Source organism: Salvelinus fontinalis, chromosome 8 (assembly GCF_029448725.1).
Source record: "Salvelinus fontinalis isolate EN_2023a chromosome 8, ASM2944872v1, whole genome shotgun sequence".
In the NCBI taxonomy this organism is placed as follows: domain Eukaryota; kingdom Metazoa; phylum Chordata; class Actinopteri; order Salmoniformes; family Salmonidae; genus Salvelinus; species Salvelinus fontinalis.
In genome coordinates, this window is record NC_074672.1 from 6,072,737 (window position 1) to 6,095,851 (window position 23,115).

General features: G+C 42.4%; 1 protein-coding gene across 3 annotated transcripts; it reads right to left on the reverse strand.

Moving 5' to 3' along the window:
• Window positions 1-209: 209 nt before the first annotated feature.
• Window positions 210-23,023, reverse strand: LOC129860428 (gastrula zinc finger protein XlCGF17.1-like). 3 transcript variants are annotated; one of them, XR_008760374.1, is made up of 3 exons: window positions 22,450-23,023; window positions 10,632-13,612; window positions 215-2,974 (listed from the first exon to the last, which is right to left on the reverse strand). XR_008760374.1 is itself a non-coding variant. In XM_055930815.1 (2 exons), the coding sequence occupies exons 1-2, from the start codon at window positions 22,772-22,774 to the stop codon at window positions 2,265-2,267; spliced, it is 1,035 nt and encodes a 344-aa protein (XP_055786790.1). In that variant the 5' UTR covers window positions 22,775-23,023; the 3' UTR covers window positions 210-2,264. The 3 variants fall into 3 exon arrangements, 2 of the variants coding, with proteins under 2 accessions (XP_055786790.1, XP_055786789.1); XM_055930815.1 differs by lacking the exon at window positions 10,632-13,612 and having other exon boundaries at window positions 210-2,974; XM_055930814.1 differs by lacking the exon at window positions 215-2,974 and having other exon boundaries at window positions 8,451-13,612.
• Between the last annotated feature and the right edge of the window lie 92 nt (window positions 23,024-23,115).

A 23,115-nucleotide genomic window follows, 5' to 3' on the forward strand; every position in this document is an offset into this window, starting at 1 on the left:
TCATATCGATCCCGTTAACGGGATTGCAGCAATAAGAAGTTTAAGTGCAGTTTTATTTCAAATGTAGAACCCGGACGGCGAAAATCCAATAAGCGTTTTGTTAGGGTAACTTACCCTAAAGTGGACACACTCACATCAGTTTCTGAGACAATTGCCCAGACTTTGTAGACAGTTTAATAATGCTTAAACCTCAACTTGATCAAATTATCCATTAAAGATACCAACTCAAAACCTACATTGGTCTACATATGGGTTGTTTAAATTGTATCTAATTATATTCCCAGTATTACTTTATTAAATCTCTAGCAATCGATTATACACACATACAATGTATCATATTTTCATATATTCACAAAATCGATATAAAATGTAAGAAATTCTTAGGTACTCACAACAACCATTCCATTTGCTTTTTCAAGGACTCCATAGCTACGAAGCAGCTCTCCAAACATACTCCCAGCAGAGGGAGTAGCGAGGAGTTATAGATCTCTGTGAGGAACTATAGATCTCTGTGAGGAACTATAGATCTCTAGGAGGAGCTATAGATCTCTGTGAGGAACTATAGATCTCTGTGAGGAACTATAGATCTCTGTGAGCAACTATAGATCTCTGTGAGCAACTATAGATCTCTAGGAGGAGCTATAGATCTCTGTGAGGAACTATAGATCTCTGTGAGGAACTATAGATCTCTGTGAGGAGTTATAGATCTCTGTGAGGAACTATAGATCTCTGTGAGGAACTATAGATCGCTGTGAGGAACTATAGATCTCTGTGAGGAACTATGGTTAAGTAAGCATTTTTTCACTTTAAAATGTATGCAAAACAAAAACCATTGCTGCTTTAAAACCACATGTGTGTACAAATATTAGTATTTACTGGTGTTACTCTGACGTACTTCTAAATTATAATATACAATCGTATCTTTTCTCCTTTCTCTTTTTATAGAATCCTAAAACTCACTAGCTTCTATTCCACTTGGAACGAGTCCAAACAAAACTCATCTCCAATATGGAAAAACGTGCAGTCAAAATAAATTGTGATCAAATGTACACCCCTTTGTGAATATGTATTGGCAGTAATTAACTTAATGGTGAGGCATGGAATAATAAAAATGTATATTTTGTCAGGCTGAATGTTTGAAATATGAGGTGATTTGAATCATGCTTCTTCAGTAGTGGAATAAAGACAATTAGCACTTGAATGTTGTCAATAAATACTGGAGTGATGTATGATTGTTAATAAAATTGATTACAGACCCATTTATTATACTGCGTCCATATAGGCTGCAAGTACGTTGAAATTAAGTGATTTTCAAGTCATTGACAAAACGACCCGAAAATACATATTTTCAACTTTCACTTTCAACTACAACCGAACGGATATTGGACGTCGGGCATAGTCTTCTTTTCAATGACATTTTGCTCGGTGGAATAGCCCCAATGTAAAAACACAGTTTTAACATGTCTAAATCAATAACCAATATGCAGAAACAGTTTGTGATATATTCAAAACCTAAACATAACATGTGCTATGTACACAAACATCTGCCACAATAATCATATGACTTGTATGTTTTTTTTTAAACAAGCACCTAATAAACTGCACAAGCACCAGCAACGCTGTTGCTTTGACAAGTAGCAATAAATCACTGATATCGATTAGGGGGGAAATCAGTTCTACGTGCTGTTGAAACTAACAACTAAAGAAAACATTGAAATGGGAGATATCTTTTACCTCACTGGTTAGAGGACAACCTGCAGAAGACAGTCAGCTACATTTTGGAGTGATGCATTGAAATGTAGGGGTCGCTAAACAAAGGAACGCAACACTTATTTGTCATCTCTCATCGATATCACGTTGAAATCATTTGTGCGAGAGGAGGGAGATGAGGTTGCACGTCCTGTTAAAACTAACAGCTCAAAAAACACACGGAATCTGGGAATAATTTGTACATCCCTGGTTAGAGGACAATTTGTGGAAAACAGCTAGCTACATTTTGATTCAAGTGGGTCGCCAACGTGGTAAGTGTAATGCAACTCTTTTTTTTGTTAGTCACTTTTTGTTAAATCACATAAATAGTACTCTTTTCAATTCAGACCCTAGATTTTTCCGTGAGGCTAATATCCATATCATGCTGAAATCAATTGAACAGGGGGCAAACGTTTAGGGTTCTACATTGTGACATTTTTAAAATACTCCTTCTACAATGTTTAAACATTCTACATTGTGAGATTTTATTTAATTGATATCGTGAAATAACTCCTTCATGTATGTTTTTTCTGATGTTTGATCAGAGATCTTTTACTAGAGTATCTCTTGTCACATTGATCACAGCTATAAGGTTTCTCTCCTGTGTGTGTCCTCTGGTGTATAGTCAGACTGCTAGACGTAACAAAACTCTTCCCACATTGATCACAGCTATAAGGCTTCTCTCCTGTGTGTGTTCTCCGGTGTGATATCAGGCTGAATGACTGACTAAAAGTCTTCCCACATTGGTTACAGTTATACGGTTTCTCTCCTGTGTGTGTTCTCTGGTGTTTAGTCAGACTGCTAGATGTAACAAATCTCTTCCCACATTGATCACAGCTATAAGGTTTCTCTCCTGTGTGTGTTCTCGGGTGTGATTCTAAACATCTTGAAGAAACAAAACTCTTTCCACAGTCAGAGCAGCTTAAAAGTTTCTCTCCTGTGTGTGTTCTCTGGTGTTTAGTCAAACTGCTACATGTAAGATATCTCTTCCCACATTGATCACAGCTATAAGGTTTCTCTCCTGTGTGGATTCTCTGATGAATTGTAATGCCTGCTGAAGAGGTGAATCTCCTCCCACAGTCAGAGCAGCAATGCGATTTCTTCCCTGTGGTTCTCTGCAGGTGTGTCTTGAGGTGTTCTGATCTGGAGAGACTCTTCTCTGCCTCGTCAGCATCATGAAGTTGTTGAGGCTCCCCAGAGGATCCAAGATAGTCCCATCTCTCTCCTGCGTGAACAAAGTCAGACAGATGGTTAAAGGCCCACAACAGCAGAAATCCACTGTAAAAGGTGATGCCAACAGCGTAGCCATGTTGTACAACAATTGACGTCTGTAATGAATGTTAAAATTATTTCACAATTGTCTTAAGACAGTCAAGTGAGAAAGTCCTATTTTGTCTTGTTTTCACATCAGTAGAAACATCGATGATTGTAGGCTAGAAGAAAGTTATTAAAAGTGCTGATATGAGTGCATTTCACACTACTTTTGGATTATAATTATAAGTCTCATTTGAATGTCCTGTGTGTTATTGTGTTATTGTTGCAAATCAACTGCTTTATACTTAAAAAAAACACTTCAACCAGTAAAAGGCTCTTTTGCTAGCTTTTCCATCAGCCTGAAACTGATGGTTTGTACACCAAGTGTATGCCAAATTGGCCCATAACTTCACCTAACAACAACATAGACCTACTGTAGGATCCATAACCTCACCTAACAACATAGACCTACTGTAGGACCCATAACCTCACATAACAACAACATAGACCTACTGTAGGACCCATAACTTCACCTAACAACAACATAGACCTACTGTAGGGCCCATAACTTCACCTAACAACAACATAGACCTACTGTAGGACCCATTTTTCTATGGCTGGCCATGCTTTCCACCTGGCTACCCCTACCCCGGTCAACAGCACTGCAACCCCCACAGCAACTCGCTCAAGCCTTCCCCATTTCTCCTTCTCCCAAATCCAGTCAGCTGAGCTGATGTTCTGAAAGAGCTGCAAAATCTGGACCCCTACAAATCAGCCGGGCTAGACAATCTGGACCTTTTCTTTCTAAAATTAACTGCCAAAATTGTTGCAACCCCTATTACTAGCCTGTTCAACCTTTCTTTCGTGTCGTCTGAGATTCCCAAAGATTGGAAAGCAGCTGCAGTCATCCCCCTCTTCAAAGGGGGGGACACTCTTGACCAAAACTGCTACAGACCTATATCTATCCTACACTGCCTTTCTAAGGTCTTTGAAAGCCAAGTCAATAAACAGATTACCGACCATTTCGAATCCCACCATACCTTTTCCGCTATGCAATCTGGTTTCAGAGCTGGTCATGGGTGCACCTCAGCCACGCTCAAGGTCCTAAACGATATCCTAACCGCCATCGATAAGAAACAATACTGTGCAGCCGTATTCAATGACCTAGCCAAGGCTTTCGACTCTGCCAATCACCTCATCGGCAGACTCGATACCCTTGGTTTCTCAAATGATTGCCTCACCTGGTTCACCAACTACTTCTCTGATAGAGTTCAGTGTGTCAAATCGGAAGGCCTGTTGTCCGGGCCTCTGGCAGTCTCTATGGGGGTGCCACAGGGTTCAATTCTTGGACCGTTCTTTTTTCTGTATACATTAATGATGTCGCTCTTGCTGCTGGTGAGTCTCTGATCCACCTCTACGCAGACAACACTATTCTGTATACTTCTGGTCCTTCTTTGGACACTGTGTTAACAACCCTCCAGACGAGCTTCAATGCCATACAACTCTCCTTCCGTGGCCTCCAATTGCTCTTAAATACAAGTGAAACTAAATGCATGCTCTTCAACCGATCGCTGCCTGCACTCGCCCGCCCGTCCAACATCACTACTCTGGACGGTTCTGACTTAAAATATGTGGACAACTACAAATACCTAGGTGTCTGGTTAGACTGTAAACTCTGCTTCCAGACTCACATCAAACATCTCCAATCCAAAGTTAAATCTAGAATTGGCTTCCTATTTCGCAGCAAAGCATCCTTCACTCATGCTGCCATACATACCCTTGTAAAACTGACCATCCTACCGATCCTCGACTTCGGCGATGTCATTTACTAAATAGCCTCCAATACCCTACTCAATAAATTGGATGCAGTCTATCACAGTGCCATCCGTTTTGTCACCAAAGCCCCATATACTACCCACCACTGCGACCTGTACGCTCTCGTTGGCTGTCCCTCGCTTCATACTCGTCTCCAAACCCACTAAAGTCCCCCCTTATCTCAGCTCGCTGGTCACCATAGCAGCACCCACCTGTAGCACGCGCTCCAGCAGGTATATCTCTCTGGTCACCCCCAAAACCAAGTCTTCCTTTGGCCGCCTCTCCTTCCAGTTCTCTGCTGCCAATGACTGGAATGAACTACAAAAATCCCTGAAACTGGAAACACTTCTCCCTCACTAGCTTTAAGCACCAGCTGTCAGAGCAGCTCACAGATTACTGCACCTGTACATAGCCCATCTATAATTTAGCCCAAACAACTACCGCTCCCTCTACTGTATTTATTTATTTTGCTCCTTTGCACCCCATTATTTCTATCTTTACTTTGCACATTCTTCCACTGCAAATCTACCATTCCAGTGTTTTACTTGCTATATTGTATTTATTTCGCCACCATGGCCTTTTTTATATTTTTATTTATTTATATATATATTTTGTTTGCCTTCACCTCCCTTATCTCACCTCATTTGCTCACATTGTATATAATAGTTTTTTCTACTGTATTATTGACTGTATGTTTGTTTTACTCCATGTGTAACTCTGTGTTGTTGTATGTGTCGAACTGCTTTGCTTTATCTTGGCCAGGTCGCAATTGTAAATGAGAACTTGTTCTCAACTTGCCTACCTGGTTGAATAAAGGTGAAATAAAAAAAATAAACTTCACCTAACATAGACCTACTGAAAGACCCATAACTTCACCTAACAACATAGACCTACTGTAGGACCCATAACCTCACCTAACAACATAGACCGACTGTAGGACCCATAACCTCACCTAACAACATAGACCGACTGTAGGACCCATAACCTCACCCGACAACAACATAGACCTACTGTAGGACCCATAACCTCACCTAACAACATAGACCTCCTGTAGGACCCATAACCTCACCTAACAACATAGACCTACTGTAGGACCCATAACCTCACCCGACAACAACATAGACCTACTGTAGGACCCATAACCTCACCCGACAACAACATAGACCTACTGTAGGACCCATAACCTCACCCGACAACAACATAGACCTACTGTAGGACCCATAACCTCACCTAACAACATAGACCTACTGAAAGACCCATAACCTCACCTAACAACATAGACCTACTGTAGGACCCATAACCTCACCTAACAACATAGACCGACTGTAGGACCCATAACCTCACCTAACAACATAGACTGACTGTAGGACCCATAACCTCACCTAACAACATAGACTGACTGTAGGACCCATAACCTCACCTAACAACATAGACCGACTGTAGGACCCATAACCTCACTTAACAACTTAGACCGACTGTAGGACCCATAACCTCACCTAACAACATAGACCTACTGTAAGACCCATAACCTCACCTAACAACATAGACCTACTGTAGGACCCATAACTTCACCCGACAACAACATAGACCTACTGTAGGACCCATAACCTCACCTAACAACATAGACCTACTGTAGGACCCATAACCTCACCTAACAACATAGACCGACTGTAGGACCCATAACCTCACCTAACAACATAGACCGACTGTAGGACCCATAACCTCACCTAACAACATAGACCTACTGTAGGACCCATAACCTCACCTAACAACATAGACCTACTGAAATACCCATAACCTCACCTAACAACATAGACCTACTGTAGGACCCATAACCTCACCTAACAACATAGACCTACTGTAGGACCCATAACCTCACCTAACAACATAGACCGACTGTAGGACCCATAACCTCACCTAACAACATAGACCTATTGTAGGACCCATAACCTCACCTAACAACATAGACCTACTGTAGGACCCATAACCTCACCTAACAACATAGACCTACTGTAGGACCCATAACCTCACCTAACAACATAGACCTACTGAAATACCCATAACCTCACCTAACAACATAGACCTACTGTAGGACCCATAACCTCACCTAACAACATAGACCTATTGTAGGACCCATAACCTCACCTAACAACATAGACCTACTGTAGGACCCATAACCTCACCTAACAACATAGACCTACTGTAGGACCCATAACCTCACCTAACAACATAGACCTACTGAAATACCCATAACCTCACCTAACAACATAGACCTATTGTAGGACCCATAACCTCACCTAACAACATAGACCTATTGTAGGACCCATAACCTCACCTAACAACATAGACCGACTGTAGGACCCATAACCTCACCTAACAACATAGACCTACTGTAGGACCCATAACCTCACCCGACAACAACATAGACCTACTGTAGGACCCATAACCTCACCTAACAACATAGACCTACTGTAGGACCCATAACCTCACCTAACAACATAGACCTACTGTAGGACCCATAACTTCACCCGACAACAACATAGACCTACTGTAGGACCCATAACCTCACCTAACAACATAGACCTACTGTAGGACCCATAACCTCACCTAACAACATAGACCGACTGTAGGACCCATAACCTCACCTAACAACATAGACCGACTGTAGGACCCATAACCTCACCTAACAACATAGACCTACTGTAGGACCCATAACCTCACCTAACAACATAGACCTACTGAAATACCCATAACCTCACCTAACAACATAGACCTACTGTAGGACCCATAACCTCACCTAACAACATAGACCTACTGTAGGACCCATAACCTCACCTAACAACATAGACCGACTGTAGGACCCATAACCTCACCTAACAACATAGACCTATTGTAGGACCCATAACCTCACCTAACAACATAGACCTACTGTAGGACCCATAACCTCACCTAACAACATAGACCTACTGTAGGACCCATAACCTCACCTAACAACATAGACCTACTGAAATACCCATAACCTCACCTAACAACATAGACCTACTGTAGGACCCATAACCTCACCTAACAACATAGACCTATTGTAGGACCCATAACCTCACCTAACAACATAGACCTACTGTAGGACCCATAACCTCACCTAACAACATAGACCTACTGTAGGACCCATAACCTCACCTAACAACATAGACCTACTGAAATACCCATAACCTCACCTAACAACATAGACCTATTGTAGGACCCATAACCTCACCTAACAACATAGACCTATTGTAGGACCCATAACCTCACCTAACAACATAGACCGACTGTAGGACCCATAACCTCACCTAACAACATAGACCTACTGTAGGACCCATAACCTCACCCGACAACAACATAGACCTACTGTAGGACCCATAACCTCACCTAACAACATAGACCTACTGTAGGACCCATAACCTCACCTAACAACATAGACCTACTGTAGGACCCATAACCTCACCCGACAACAACATAGACCTACTGTAGGACCCATAACCTCACCTAACAACATAGACCTACTGTAGGACCCATAACTTCACCTAACAACAACATAGACCGACTGTAGGACCCATAACTTCACCTAACAATAATATAGACCCATAACACTGGACTATATATAATTTATATTATTATTATATTATAATACAGTAGGACTTTTGTCCCAGAAAAAAAAAGTTATTTCATTTTTATTGCTTCTTCAAATCAAAACAACAACAGTTTTCAGCTTTGTTAAAGAACAAGCACACTGTTTACAAAAGCTTTGTTAAATCAGCACAACAGTTTTCAGCTGTGCTAACATCATTGCAAAATGGTTTTCTACTGATCAATTAACCTTTTAAAATGATAAACATGGATTAGCTAACACAACGAGACATTGGAATACAGGAGTTATGGTTGCTGATAATGGTCCTCTGTACGCCTATGTAGATATTCCATTATTATCAAATTTATAATCATAAAAATGATGGATTTGAAACATTTAGGTACATAAACAGTTGAAGTCGTAAGTTTACATACACCTTAGCTAAATACATTTAAACTCAGTTTTTCACAATTCCTGACATTTAGTCTCAGGTCAGTTAGGATCACCACTTTATTTTAAGAATGTGAAATGTCAGAATAATAGTAGAGAGAATGATTTATTTCAGCTTTTATTTCTTTCATCACATTCCAAGTGGGTCAGAAGTTTACATACACTCAATTAGTATTTGGTAGCATTGCCTATAAATTGTTTAACTTGGGTCAAACGTTTCAGGTAGCCTTCCACAATCTTCCCACAATAAGATGGGTGAATTTTGGCCCATTCCTCCTGACAAAGCTGGTGTAACTGAGTCAGGTTTGTAGGCCTCCTTGCTCGCACACATGTTTTCAGTTCTGCCCACAAATTGTCTAGAGGATTGAAGGCAGAGCTTTGTGATGGCCACTCCAATACCTTGACTTTGTTGTCCTTAAGCCATTTTGCCACAACTTTGGAAGTATGCTTGGGTCATTGTCTATTTGGAAGACCCATTTGCGACCAAGCTGTAACTTCCTGACTGATGTCTTGAAATGTTGCTTCAATATATCCATATATTTTTCCTCCCTCATAATGCCATCTATTTTGTGAAGTGCACCAGTCCCTCCTGCAGCAAAGCACCCACACAACATGATGCTGCCACCCCCATGCTTCACGATTGGGATGGTGTTCTTCACCTCCCCCTTTTTTCTCCAAACATAACAATGGTCATTATGGCCAAACAGTTCTGTTTCATCAGACCAGAGGACATTTCTCCAAAAAGTACAATATTTGTCCCCATGTGCAGTTGCAAACCGTAGTCTGGCTTTTTTTATGGCGGTTTTGGAGCAGTGGCTTTTTCCTTGCTGAGCGACCTTTCAGGTTATGTCGATATAGGACTTGTTTTACTGTAGATATAGATACTTTTGTACCCGTTTCCTCCGGCATCTTCACAAGGTCCTTTACTGTTGTTCTGGGATACATTTGCTCTTTTCGCACCAAAGTCCGTTAATCTCTAGGAGGCAGAACACGTCTCCTTCCTGAGCGGTATGACGGCTGCTTGGGCCCATGGTTTTTATACTTGTGTACTATTGTTTGTACAGATGAACGTGGTACCTTCTGGCGTTTGGAAATTGCTCCCAAGGATGAACCAGACTTGTGGTCTACCATTTTTTTCTGAGGTCTTGACTGATTTCTTTTGATTTTCCCATTATGTCAAGCAAAGAGGCACTGAGTTTGAAGGTAGGCCTTGAAATACATCCACAGGTACATCTCCAATGGACTCAAATTGTCAATTAGCCTATCAGAAGCTTCTAAAGCCATGACATAATTTTCTGGAATATTCCAAGCTGTTTAAAGGCACAACTAACTTTGTGTATGTAAACTTCTGACCCACTGAAATTGTGATACAGTGAATTATAAGTGAAATAATCTGTCTGTAAACAATTGTTGGAAAAATGACTTGTGTCATGCACAAAGTAGATGTCCTAACCAACTTGCCAAAACTATAGTTTGTTAACAAGAACAAGTGTATATATAATGAACAGACTAGGTCTATACTGCTCCTACATGATGCAACAACACAGTGCATTCGAAAAGTACTTAAACCCCTTCACTTTTTCCAAATTTTGTTACGTTACAGCCTTATTCTAAAATGGATTTAAAAATTTTAAAATACTCCATCTACACACAATATTCCATAATGACAAACCAAAAACACGTTTTTAAATCTTTTTGCTAATTTATTAATATAAACTGAAAAATCTACATAAGTATTCAGACGTTTACTACGTACTTTGTTGAAACACCTTTGGCAGCGATTACATCCTTGAGTCTTCTGGAGTATCACGCTACAAGCTTGGCACATCTGTATTTGGGGCGTTTCTCCCATTCTTCTCTGCAGATCCTCTCAAGCTTTGTCAGGTTGGATGGGGAGCGTCGCTGCACAGCTATTTTCAGGTCTCCGATCGGGTTCAAGTCCGGGCTCTGGCTGGGCCACTCAAGGTTATTCAGAGACTTCTCCTGAAGCAACTCCTGCATTGTCTTGGCTGTGGGCTTAGGGTCATTGTCCCTTTGGTAGGTGAACCTGCACCCCAGTCTGAGGTCCTGAGCTCTCTGTAGCAGGTTTTCATCAAGGATCTCTCTGCACTGTTCATCTTTCCCTCGATCTTGACTAGTTTCCCAGTCCCTGCCGCTGAAAAACATCCCCACAGCATGATGCTGCCACCACCACGCTTTACGCTAGGCGAGCCACTTGGCAGTCAGGCCAAAGAGTTCAATCGTGGTTTCATCAGACCAGAGAATCTTGTTTCTCATGGTCTGAGAGTCTTTAGGTGCCTTTTGGCAAACTCCAAGCGGGCTGTCATGTGCCTTTTACTGAGGAGTGGCTTCCGTCTGGCCTCTCTACCATAAAGGCCTGATTGGTGGAGTGCTGCAGAGATGATTGTCCTTCTGGAAGGTTATCCCATCTCCACAGAGGAACTCTGGAGCTCAGAGTGACCATCGGGTTCTTGGTCACCTCCCTGACCAAGGTCCTTCTCCCCCGGTTGCTCAGTTTGGCCGGGCGGCCAGCTCTAGGAAGAGTCTAGGTGGTTCCAAACTTCTTCCATTTAAGAATGATGGCGACCATTGTGTTCTTGGGGACCTTCAATTCTGCAGACATTTTTTGGTACCCTTCCCCAGATCTGTGCCTTGACACAATCCTGTCTCTGAGCTCTACGGACAATTTCTTCGACCTCATGGCTTGGAATTTGCTCTGACATGCACTGTAAACTGTGGGACCTTATATAGACAGGTATAATCCTAATATGATTTAATGTGGCACAAAACAAAAACACAAATTCTCAGTCAAAAATATAAGTCGGAATACAGCCTTTCTATTCTCTCATGTGATTTCAGGTTCTCTGACTGGGAAAATGTTCTTCCACACAGAGAGAGAGCAGTGATAGGGCTTTTTCAGTGTGTATTCTCTCATGCTTCTTCAGGCTCCTGAACCAGATAAAACTATTTCCACACTGGGAGCATTGGAAAGGCTTTTCTCCTGTGTGTATTCTCTCATGAGCTTTAAGGTCTCCTACTCGTTTAAATCTGTTTTTAACGCTGGGAGTAATGGTAAGGCTTTTCTCCTGTGTTTGTCCACTCATGCTCCTTCCGGCTCCCTAACTGAAGAGAACCTAACTGAAGAGAACTCATTCCACAGTGGGAACAGTGATAAGTCTGGTCCCTCTCCTACCAAAGACAGAGTATTTAGTTAAATACTAAAAAGAGAACTGAATTAAACCTCCATAAAATACAACCGTCTTCCTGCGAGGCTAGAATCCTCAAAAACCTGAAGTCAGTTTTCAGAACATACCATAATTTTCATAACTTGGTGGCTGCCCTAATAATAATAATAATAATAATGTAGAACATAAAATCTAACCTTTCTTGCATGTTTATAGACTGAGCAGAGCTCTATAATAGGGAATGGGAAAGGGAGATACCTAGTCAGTTGTACAACTGAATGCATTCAACTGAAATGTGTCTTCCCCATTTAACCCAACCCCTCTGAATCAGAGAGGTGCGGGGGGCTGCCTTAATCGACATCCACGTCTTCGGTGCCCGGCTTTTCTTTTGTGTGTATCCTTTCATGCCTTTTCAGGGTAGCTAACGCGTTAAAACTCTTTCTACACTGGGAACATTGGAAAGGCTTTTCTCCTGTGTGTGTCCTCTCATGAGCTTTTAGGTCCCCTACCCGGGAAAATCTATTTTTACACTGGGAGCAGTGGTAAGGCTTTTCTCCTGTGTGTATTCTCTCGTGCTCTTGTAGGTGCCCTCTCTGAGTAAAACTGTTTCCACAATGGGAACATTGGAATGGCTTTTCTCCTGTGTGTATTCTCTCATGTCTTTTTAGGTTACTTAACACAATAAAACTCTTTCCACACTGGGAACATTGAAAAGGCTTTTCTCCTGTGTGTGTCCACTCATGCTCCTTCAGGCTCCTCGACTGAATAAAACTCATTCCACAGTGGGAACAGCGATGAGGCTTTTCTCCTGTGTGTATTCTCTCATGCCTTTTCAGGTTAGCTAACACAGTAAAACGCTTTCTACACTGGGAACAATGGAAAGGTTCTTCTCCTGTGTGTGTCCACTCATGAGCTTTTAAGTCCCCTGATCGGGAAAATCTCTTTTCACACTGGAAGCAGTGGTAAGGCTTTTCTCCTGTGTGTATTCTCTCATGCCTTTTCAGGTTAGCTAACAGAGTAAAAATCTTGCTACACTGGGAACACTGGAAAGTCTTTTCTTCTGTGTGTGTCCACTCATGTGCCTTCAGGCTTGCTAACTGAATAAAACTCATTCCACAGTGGGAACAGTGATAAGGATTTTCTCCTGTGTGTATTCTCTCATGCCTTTTCAGATTAGCTAACAGGGTAAAACTCTTTCCACACTGGGAACATTGGAAAGTCTTTTCTCCTGTGTGGGTCCTCTCATGAGCTTTTAGGTCCCCTGATCGGGAAAATCTCTTTTCACATAAGAAGCAGTGGTAAGGCTTTAATCCTGTGTGTGTACTCTCATGAGCTTTTAGGTCCCCTGATCTGGAAAATCTCTTTTCACATTGGAAGCAGTGGTATGGCTTTTCTCCTGTGTGTGTCCTCTCATGGCGTTTTAGGTTCCCTAACCAGCGAAAACTCTTTTCACAGTGGGAGCAGTGGTGTTGTCCCGCTGGTTTGGGCGTCTCTGGATCTGGTTCCCCTGAAGGACTCTTCCTGCTGTCATAGTGAGAGTCTGCTCTTTCTCCTGTCAAAGACAAACAGTATCTAGTTACACAGAGACCTAACTGAAACCTCCACATGATAAAACTGTCTTCCTATGAGGTTTAATCTAGACTAGATCCCTCAATAAAAGAGCAGAACTGGTCATCACAGAGTGGCTGTAGTGCTTTGTAGGCTGGGTAAATCCATTTGAATTCAATACATTTTTGACAACATTCCTTTTGATTAAAAAAAAGAAGCTTTCCTTACATGTTTGCATATGGAAGAAGTGGTAAAAAAGTCACTTTTTGTAACTGAATGCAAAAACATTCATGAGATATACAGTATCAGTCAAAAGTTTGGACACACCTAGTCATTCATGGGTTTTTCTTTATTTTTACTATTTTCTACATTGTAGAATAATAGTGAAGACATAAGAACTATGAAATAACACATATGGAATCATGTAGTAACCAAAAAAGTGGTAAACAAATCAAAATATATTTTAGATTCTTCAAAGTAGCCACCCTTTGCCTTGATGACAGCTTTGCACACTCTTTGCATTCTCTCAACCAGCTTCACCTGGAATGCTTTTCCAACAGTCTTGAAGGAGTTCCCACATATGTTGAGCACTTGTTGGCTGTTTTCCTTCACTCTGTGGTCCAACTCATCCCAAACCATTTCAATTGGGTTGAGGGCAGGTGATTGTGGAGGCCAGGTCATCTGATGAAGCACTCCATCACTCTCCTTTTTGATCAAATAGCCCTTACACAGCCTGGAGGTGTGTGGGGTCATTGTCTTGTTGAAAAACAAATGATTGTCCCACTAAGCACAAACCAGATGGGATGGCGTATCGCTTCAGAATGCTGTGGTAGCCAGACAGGTGTGTGCCTTTCCAAATCATGTCCAATCAATTGAATTTACCACAGGTGGACTCCAATCAAGTTGCAGAAACATCTCAACGATGATCAACGGAAACAGTATGCACCTGAGATCAATTTCAAGTCTCATAGCAAACAGTCTGAATACTTATGTAAATTAAGGCATCTGTTTTTTCTTTTTAATACATGTGACATGTTTTCTACAAACCTATTTTAGCTTTTTCATTATGAGCTGTTGTGTGTACAGTCGTGGCCAAAAGTTTTGAGAATGACACATTTTAATTTTCACAAAGTCTGCTGCCTCAGTTTGTATGATGGCAATTTGCATATACTCCAGAATGTTATGAAGAGTGATCAAATGAATTGCAATTAATTGCAACGTCCCTCTTTGCCATGCACATGAACTGAATCCCCCAAAAACATTCCCACTGCATTTCAGCCCTGCCACAAAAGGACCAGCTGACATGTCAGTGATTCTCTCGTTAACACAGGTGGGAGTGTTGACGAGGACAAGGCTGGAGATCACTCTATTATGCTGATTGAGTTCGAATAACAGACTGGAAGCTTCAAAAGGAGGGTGGTGCTTGGAATCATTGTTCTTCCTCTGTCAATCATGGTTACCTGCAAGGGAACACGTGCCATCATCATTGCTTTGAACAAAAAGGGCTTCACAGGCAAGGATATTGCTGCCAGTAAGATTGCACCTAAATCAACCATTTATCGGATCATCAAAAACTTCAAGGAGAGCTGTTCAATTGTTGTGAAGAAAGCTTCAGGGCGCCCAAGAAAGTCCAGCAAGCGCCAGGACCGTCTCCTAAAGTTGATTCAGCTGTGGGATCGGGGCACCACCAGTACAGAGCTTGCTCAGGAATGGCAGCAGGCAGGTGTGAGTGCACCTGCACGCACAGTGAGGTGAAGACTTTTGGAGGATGGATTGGTGTCAAGAAGGGCAGTAAACAACTAACTTCTCTCCAGGAAAAACATTAGGGACAGACTGATATTCTGCAAAAGGTACAGGGATTGGACTGCTGAGGACTGGGGTAAAGTCATTTTCTCTGATGAATCCCAAATCCGATTGTTTGGGGCATCTGGAAAATAAGCTTGTCCGGAGAAGACAAGGTGAGCGCTACCATCACTCCTGTGTCATGCCAACAGTAAAGCATCCTGAGACCATTCATGTGTGGGGTTGCTTTTCAGCCAAGGGAGTGGGCTCACTCACAATTTTGCCTAAGAACACAGCCATGAAAAACGAATGGAACCAACACATCCTCCGAGAACAACTTCTCCCAACCATCCAGGAACAGTTTGGTAACGAACAATGCCTTTTCCAGCATGATGGAGCACCTTGCCATAAGGCAAAAGTGATAACCAAGTGTCTCAGGGAACAAAACATTGATATTTTGGGTCCATGGCCAGGAAACTCCCCAGACCTTAATCCCATTGAGAACTTGTGGGCAATCCTCAAGAGGCGGGTGGACAAACAAAACCCCACAAAATCTGACAAACTCCAAGCATTGATTATGCAAGAATCGGCTGCCATCAGTCAGGATGTGGCCCAGAAGTTAATTGACAGCATGCCAGGGCGGATTGCAGAGGTCTTGAAAAAGAAGGGTCAACACGGGAAATATTGACTCTTGCATAAACTTCATGTAATTGTCAATAAAAGCCTTTGACACTTATGAAATGCTTGTAATTATACTTCAGTATTCCATAGTAACATCTGACAAAAATATCTGAAGACACTGAAGCAGCAAACTTTGTGGAAATTAATATTTGTGTCATTCTCAAAACTTTTGGCCATGACTGTAGATTGATGAGGATTGTTATTTATTTAATCCATAGTAGAATAAGGCTGTAACGTAACAAAATGTGGAAAGACTTTAGTGACATAAATAAGGGGTTAAAGACATATAATTTTATTTTATATATTTTACATCTATATTTATCTCAGATACAGGACAAACACTTCAGAACAAACTTCCTTTAGATTTTTTTGGGGGAAACAATGTTACTATGGTTACTGTTGTTCCATGTTGTGAATGTTATCCAATGTGTTACTATGGTTACTGTTGTTCCATGTTGTGAATGTTATCCAATGTGTTACTATGGTTACTGTTGTTCCATGTTGTGAATGTTATCCAATGTGTTACTATGGTTACTGTTGTTCCATGTGTTTCTACAGTACTATACCGGGGAAGCCCTTCATGTTGGAGGGTGTTTCTACAGTACTATACTGGGGAAGCCCTTCACGTTGGAGGGTGTTTCTACAGTACTATACTGGGGAAGCCCTTCACGTTGGAGGGTGTTTCTACAGTACTATACTGGGGAAGCCCTTCATGTTGGAGGGTGTTTCTACAGTACTATACTGGGGAAGCCCTTCATGTTGGAGGGTGTTTCTACAGTACTATACTGGGGAAGCCCTTCATGTTGGAGGGTGTTTCTACAGTACTATACAGGGGAAGCCCTTCATGTTGGAGGGTGTTTCAATAGTACTATACTGGGGAAGCCCTTCACGTTGGAGGGTGTTTCTACAGTACTATACTGGGGAAGCCCTTCATGTTGGAGGGTGTTTCTACACTACTATACTGGGGAAGCCCTTCATGTTGGTGGGCGTTTCTACAGTACTATACTGGGGAAGCCCTTCACGTTGGAGGGTGTTTCTACAGTACTATACTGGGGAAGCCCTTCACGTTGGAGGGTGTTTCTACAGTACTATACCGGGGAAGCCCTTCATGTTGGAGGGTGTTTCTACCGTACTATACTGGGGAAGCCCTTCACGTTGGAGGGTGTTTCTACAGTACTATACTGGGGAAGCCCTTCACGTTGGAGGGTGTTTCTACCGTACTATACCGGGGAAGCCCTTCATGTTGGAGGGTGTTTCTACAGTACTATACAGGGGAAGCCCTTCATGTTGGAGGGTGTTTCTACAGCACTATACTGGGGAAGCCCTTCACGTTGGAGGGTGTTTCTACAGTACTATACTGGGGAAGCCCTTCACGTTGGAGGGTGTTTCTACAGTACTATACTGGGGAAGCCCTTCATGTTGGAGGGTGTTTCTACAGTACTATACAGGGGAAGCCCTTCATGTTGGAGGGTGTTTCTACAGTACTATACTGGGGAAGCCCTTCATGTTGGAGGGTGTTTCTACAGTACTATACTGGGGAAGCCCTTCATGTTGGAGGGTGTTTCTACAGTACTATACTGGGGAAGCCCTTCACGTTGGAGGGTGTTTCTACCGTACTATACTGGGGAAGCCCTTCATGTTGGAGCGTGTTTTGCGTTTGACACTTCAGCAACTGGTTCCAGTGTGTTAGTAGAGGGTTTCATTCATATTCGGAAAGGATTTGGCTGGAGGGAAGGTTGTGCCAAATCCTGTCGTTTGTAAGGAACCCAGAATTGAGGAACCTGATGGGTTATCAGAAAAGTACCCTACAGTGTTCCCAGCATGTGCCGTTACACGTGCTCTGTCTAAGAAAGTCACCGGGGGCAAGTCTAGTGTTGAGGATGTTCGCGATCCCACCATGGTCGATCTGTCTGAGACGTTTATGGGGGATCCTGATTTTGGTAAACTCCTGAGTTGACCTCTCCTTTGAAAACCCCAAAGGTGAGAGTTTGTAGAACCTCAATGAAGAGAAGATCCCTACAGTTGACACTTGGATGTCTAGGAAGCAGCAGCTTGCTGAACAGAGTAAAGATGTTTCTAGGAAGCAGCAGCTTGCTGAACAGAGTAAAGATGTTTCTAGGAAGCAGCTGGTTGATGAACAGAATAAAGATGTTTCTAGGAAGCAGCAGCTTGCTGAACAGAGTAAAGATGTTTCTAGGAAGCAGCTGGTTGCTGAACAGAGTAAAGATGTTTCTAGGAAGCAGCTGGTTGATGAACAGAGTAAAGATGTTTCTAGGAAGCAGCTGGTTGCTGAACAGAGTAAAGATGTTTCTAGGAAGCAGCTGGTTGCTGAACAGAGTAAAGATATTTCTAGGAAGCAGCTGGTTGATGAACAGAGTAAAGATGTTTCTAGGAAGCAGCTGGTTGATGAACAGAGTAAAGATGTTTCCAGGAAGCAGCTGGTTGATGAACAGAATAAAGATGTTTCTAGGAAGCAGCTGGTTGATGAACAGAGTAAAGATGTTTCTAGGAAGCAGCTGGTTGATGAACAGAGTAAAGATGTTTCTAGGAAGCAGCTGGTTGCTGAACAGAGTAAAGATGTTTCTAGGAAGCAGCTGGTTGCTGAACAGAGTAAAGATGTTTCTAGGAAGCAGCTGGTTGATGAACCGAATAAAGATGTTTCTAGGAAGCAGCAGCTTGCTGAACAGAGTAAAGATGTTTCTAGGAAGCAGCTGATTGATGAAGAGAGTACAGATGTTTCTACTAGGAAGCAGCAGATTGCTGAACAGAGTAAAGATGTTTCCCTCTCCCCTCTTTTTGCTGAGATACATCCAGAAAAGGAGTTTAATTCAGTTTGTGCTGGTAATTTTGTATGCTCTCGTTGGCTGACCCTCAGTACATAATCGCCATCAAACCCACTTGCTCCAGGTCATCCATAAGTCTTTGCTAGGTAAAGCCCTGCCTTATCTCAGCTCACTGGTCACCATAGCAATACCCACCTGTAGCACGCGCTCCAGCAGGTATATTTCACTGGTCATCCCCAAAGCCAACACTTACTTTGGCCGCCTTTATTTCCAGTTCTCTGTTGCCAATGACTGGAACGAATTGCAAAAATCCCTGAAGCTGGAGTCATATCTCCCTCTTTAACTTTAAGCATCAGCTGTCTGAGCAGCTTACCGATCACTGCACCTGTACACAGCCAATCTGTAAATAGCACACCCAACCTCCTCATCCCCTTAGTTATTTATCCTCTTGCTCTTTTGCACCCAAGTATCTCTACTTGCACACCATCATCTGCACATCTATCGTTCCAGTGTTAATGCTAAATTGTAATTATTTCGCCACTATGGCCTATTTATTGCCTTACCTCCCTACTCTTCTACATCTGCACACACTGTACATAGATTTTTCTATTGACTGTACGTTTGTTTGTGTGTAACTCTGTGTTGTTGTTTTTGTCACACTGCTTTGCTTCATCTTGGCCAGGTCGCAGTTGTAAATGACAACTTGTTCTCAACTGGCCTACCTGGTTAAATAAAGGTTTTTAAAAAATGACTAATTAATACATGCATTAACAGAAATGAATGTAACCAAATGACAGGAATTAACGGTACATTTACTACTGGTGACATTTGTAATGGGGAATTGATATAATAAACTCAATCTAAGGGCAATCAATTCACACAATGAAACAATGAAGGAGCAAGAATTGGTGGAAGCCAGCGGAGGACATTCTGAAGAGAGACTCACTTATATCTTCACCACACAACCCTCCCCTTCTTGTCTCAACATTTTAAATAATACTCAAGATACATTATCTTCACACATATTTGAGATGCTTTTCACTGACAGCTGAACCTCAATAATCAGTGAGGTCTATTGCCACACACACTGCCCAAATAGGCATAAGTCTACAAGCTTGTGCTTTGAAACCATACACAGGTATTTTTTTAAAGAAGCTAATGATCCCTGATTCCTCTGTGGAAACGTCATGCTTTCTGGTAAAGTATTTATTTCTGTATAGACAGGAGTAATTATATAATTTGGGCAAATGTATTTACCTATTGGACCCACCACTATGTCATTTCTCTCCTGTTCGATTGGACCCACCGCTATGTCATTTCTCTCCTGTTCTACTGGACCCACCACTATGTCATTTCTCTCCTGTTCTATTGGACCCACCACTATGTCATTTCTCTCCTGTTCTATTAGACCCACCACTATGTCATTTCTCTCCTGTTCTATTGGACCCACCACTATGTCATTTCTCTCCTGTTCTTTGGACCCACCACTATGTCATTTCTCTCCTGTTCTATTGGACTGACCACTATGCCATTTCTGTCCTGTTCTATTGGACCCACCACTATGCCATTTCTCTCCTGTTCTATTGGACCCACCACTATGTAATTTCTCTCCTGTTCTATTGGACCCACCACTATGTCATTTCTCTCCTGTTCTTTGGACCCACCACTATGTCATTTCTCTCCTGTTCTATTGGACCCACCACTATGTCATTTCTCTCCTGTTCTATTGGACCCACCACTATGCCATTTCTCTCCTGTTCTATTGGTTTTCAAATCAACTTTATTCCGTTGTCCAGAAACGAAAGGCCCAAACTGCTTCATTACAGGAGTTCCACGTTCTGTTCAGATCCATTACCCTCATCTAAATGTGATTTCTGTCATTCTGAGCACCGTGGGTGAACAACCCTAATGGGTTATGCACCCAAGATGTGTCGAGTAAAGTTCTCAAAACGGCCAGTAAATTTAAATCTTCCCGTCACGGAAACCCTGGTAGCATTATAATGGGCATTACTGAGCGAGATCAGTGACATCACCCAAACTGGCTGTAGATCTCAATGTTATGTGGACAGGAAGCTACTAAAATGTAGTAAATAAAACATCTAAATATCTCAAATTAATATTTTAAAGATATCAAAAGGAGAGGAATATGTGTAGAGCGGACGACAAAGGAGGGGATCCCATAGTAGTTGTCAGCAGATAGACCCTTCTCAAATATATACAGTATATCACAAAAGTGAGTACACCCCTCACATTTTTGTAAATATTTGAGTATGTCTTTTCATGTGACAACACTGAAGAAATAACACTTTGCTACAATGTAAAGTAGTGAGTGTACAGCTTGTAAAACAGTGTAAATTTGCTGTCCCCTCAAAATAACTCAACACACAGCCATTAATGTCTAAACCGCTGCCAACAAAAGTGAGTACACCCCTAAGTGAAAATGTCCAAATTGGGCCCAATTAGCCATTTTCCCTCCCTGGTGTCATGTGACTCGTTAGTGTTACAAGGTCTCATGTGTGAATGGGGAGCAGGTGTGTTCAATTTGGTGTCATTGCTCTCACGCTCAAACATGGCAAAGAACTCTCTGAGGATCTGAAAAAAAAGAATTGTTGCTCTACATAAAGATGGCCTGGGCTATAAGAAGATTGCCAAGACCCTGAAACTGAGCTGCAGCACGGTGTCCAAGACCATACAGCGGTTTAACTGGACAGGTTCCACTCAGAACAGGCCTCGCCATGGTCGACCAAAGAAGTTGAGTGCACGTCCTCAGCGTCATATCCAGAGGTTGTCTTTGGGAAATAGACGTATGAGTGCTGCAGAGGTTGAAGGGGTGGGGGTTTGCCTGTCAGTGCTCAGACCATACGCAGTACACTGCATCAAATTGGTCTGCATGGCTGTCGTACCAGAAGGAAGCTTCTTCTAAAGATGATGCATAAGAAAGCCCGCAAACAGTTTGCTGAAGACAAGCAGACTAAGGACATGGATTACTGGAACCATGTCCTGTGGTCTAATGAGACCGAGATGGTGTCAAGCGTGTGTGGCGGCAACCAGGTGAGGAGTACAAAGACAAGTGTGTCTTGCCTACAGTCAAGCATGGTGGTGGGAGTGTCATGGTCTGGGGCTGCATGAGTGCTGCCGGCACTGGGGAGCTACAGTTCATTGAGGGAACCATGAATGCCAACATGTACTGTGACATACTGAAGCAGAGCATGATCCCCTCCCATTGGAGACTGGGCCGCAGGGCACTTTTCCAACATGATAACGACCCCAAACACACCTCCAAGACGACCACTGCCTTGCTAAAGAAGCTGAGGGTAAAGGTGATGGACTGGCCAAGCATGTCTCCAGACCTAAACCCTATTGAGCATCTGTGGGTCATCCTCAAACGGAAGGTGGAGGAGTGCAAGGTCTCTAACATCCACCAGCTCTGTGATGTCGTCATGGAGGAGTGGAAGAGGACTCCAGTGGCAACCTGTGAAGCTCTGGTGAACTCCATGCCCAAGAGGGTTAAGGCAGTGCTGGAAAATGATGGTGGCCACACAAAATATTGACACAAAATATCCAAAGTTAAAAACAAATTTAAAGCGGTACTTACGGGTGTTAATCAGTTCTCCTATCTCCTCCTCTTCATCTTCCAATGTGACAGTAATCTCTCCTTCCTTCTTCACTCCAAAAACGACATCCTCCTCTTTATCGTCCTCCTCTTCTTTCACCATAACATACTCCTCCTCCTCCTCTTTCACTCTGAACGTGTCTTCCTCTTCTTTTACTGTAACAGCCTCACTCTCTACTTCTTGTTTAACTGTGACATCCTCCTCTTCCTTCTCCTCTTTCACGACAATGTTCAGCCCCAGAGCTTCTTTCTCCGTCCAGCAGACATCCTCTTCTTTAACAGGAGGAGAGTAGTTTAGGGAGCTCATGGTCGGGGATATTGGCTAGTTAGCTATCATTAGCGACTAGGCTAGTGCTAACTTAACCAGCCAGCTACTAGCTGACTAGCTGACTAATACAAAATAACGTAAGTATTAAATCAAATATGTTATCAGGTAGATACGACAAATGTGTTTAAAATACAATAGCTAATATAGACCAAAAGCGTATAAATAGCTTGAATCTTTCGGCTATTTTGGCTAGCAAGCTACCGAGGTGGTTGACTAGCTGTTTATGAAGAACCGTCCACTAGATTATACGTCATGCTAGCAGCATTGCCTGAAAGACGCACATCGCCGTCTGTTGACTGGAGTGGGAAACGCAGTTAAAT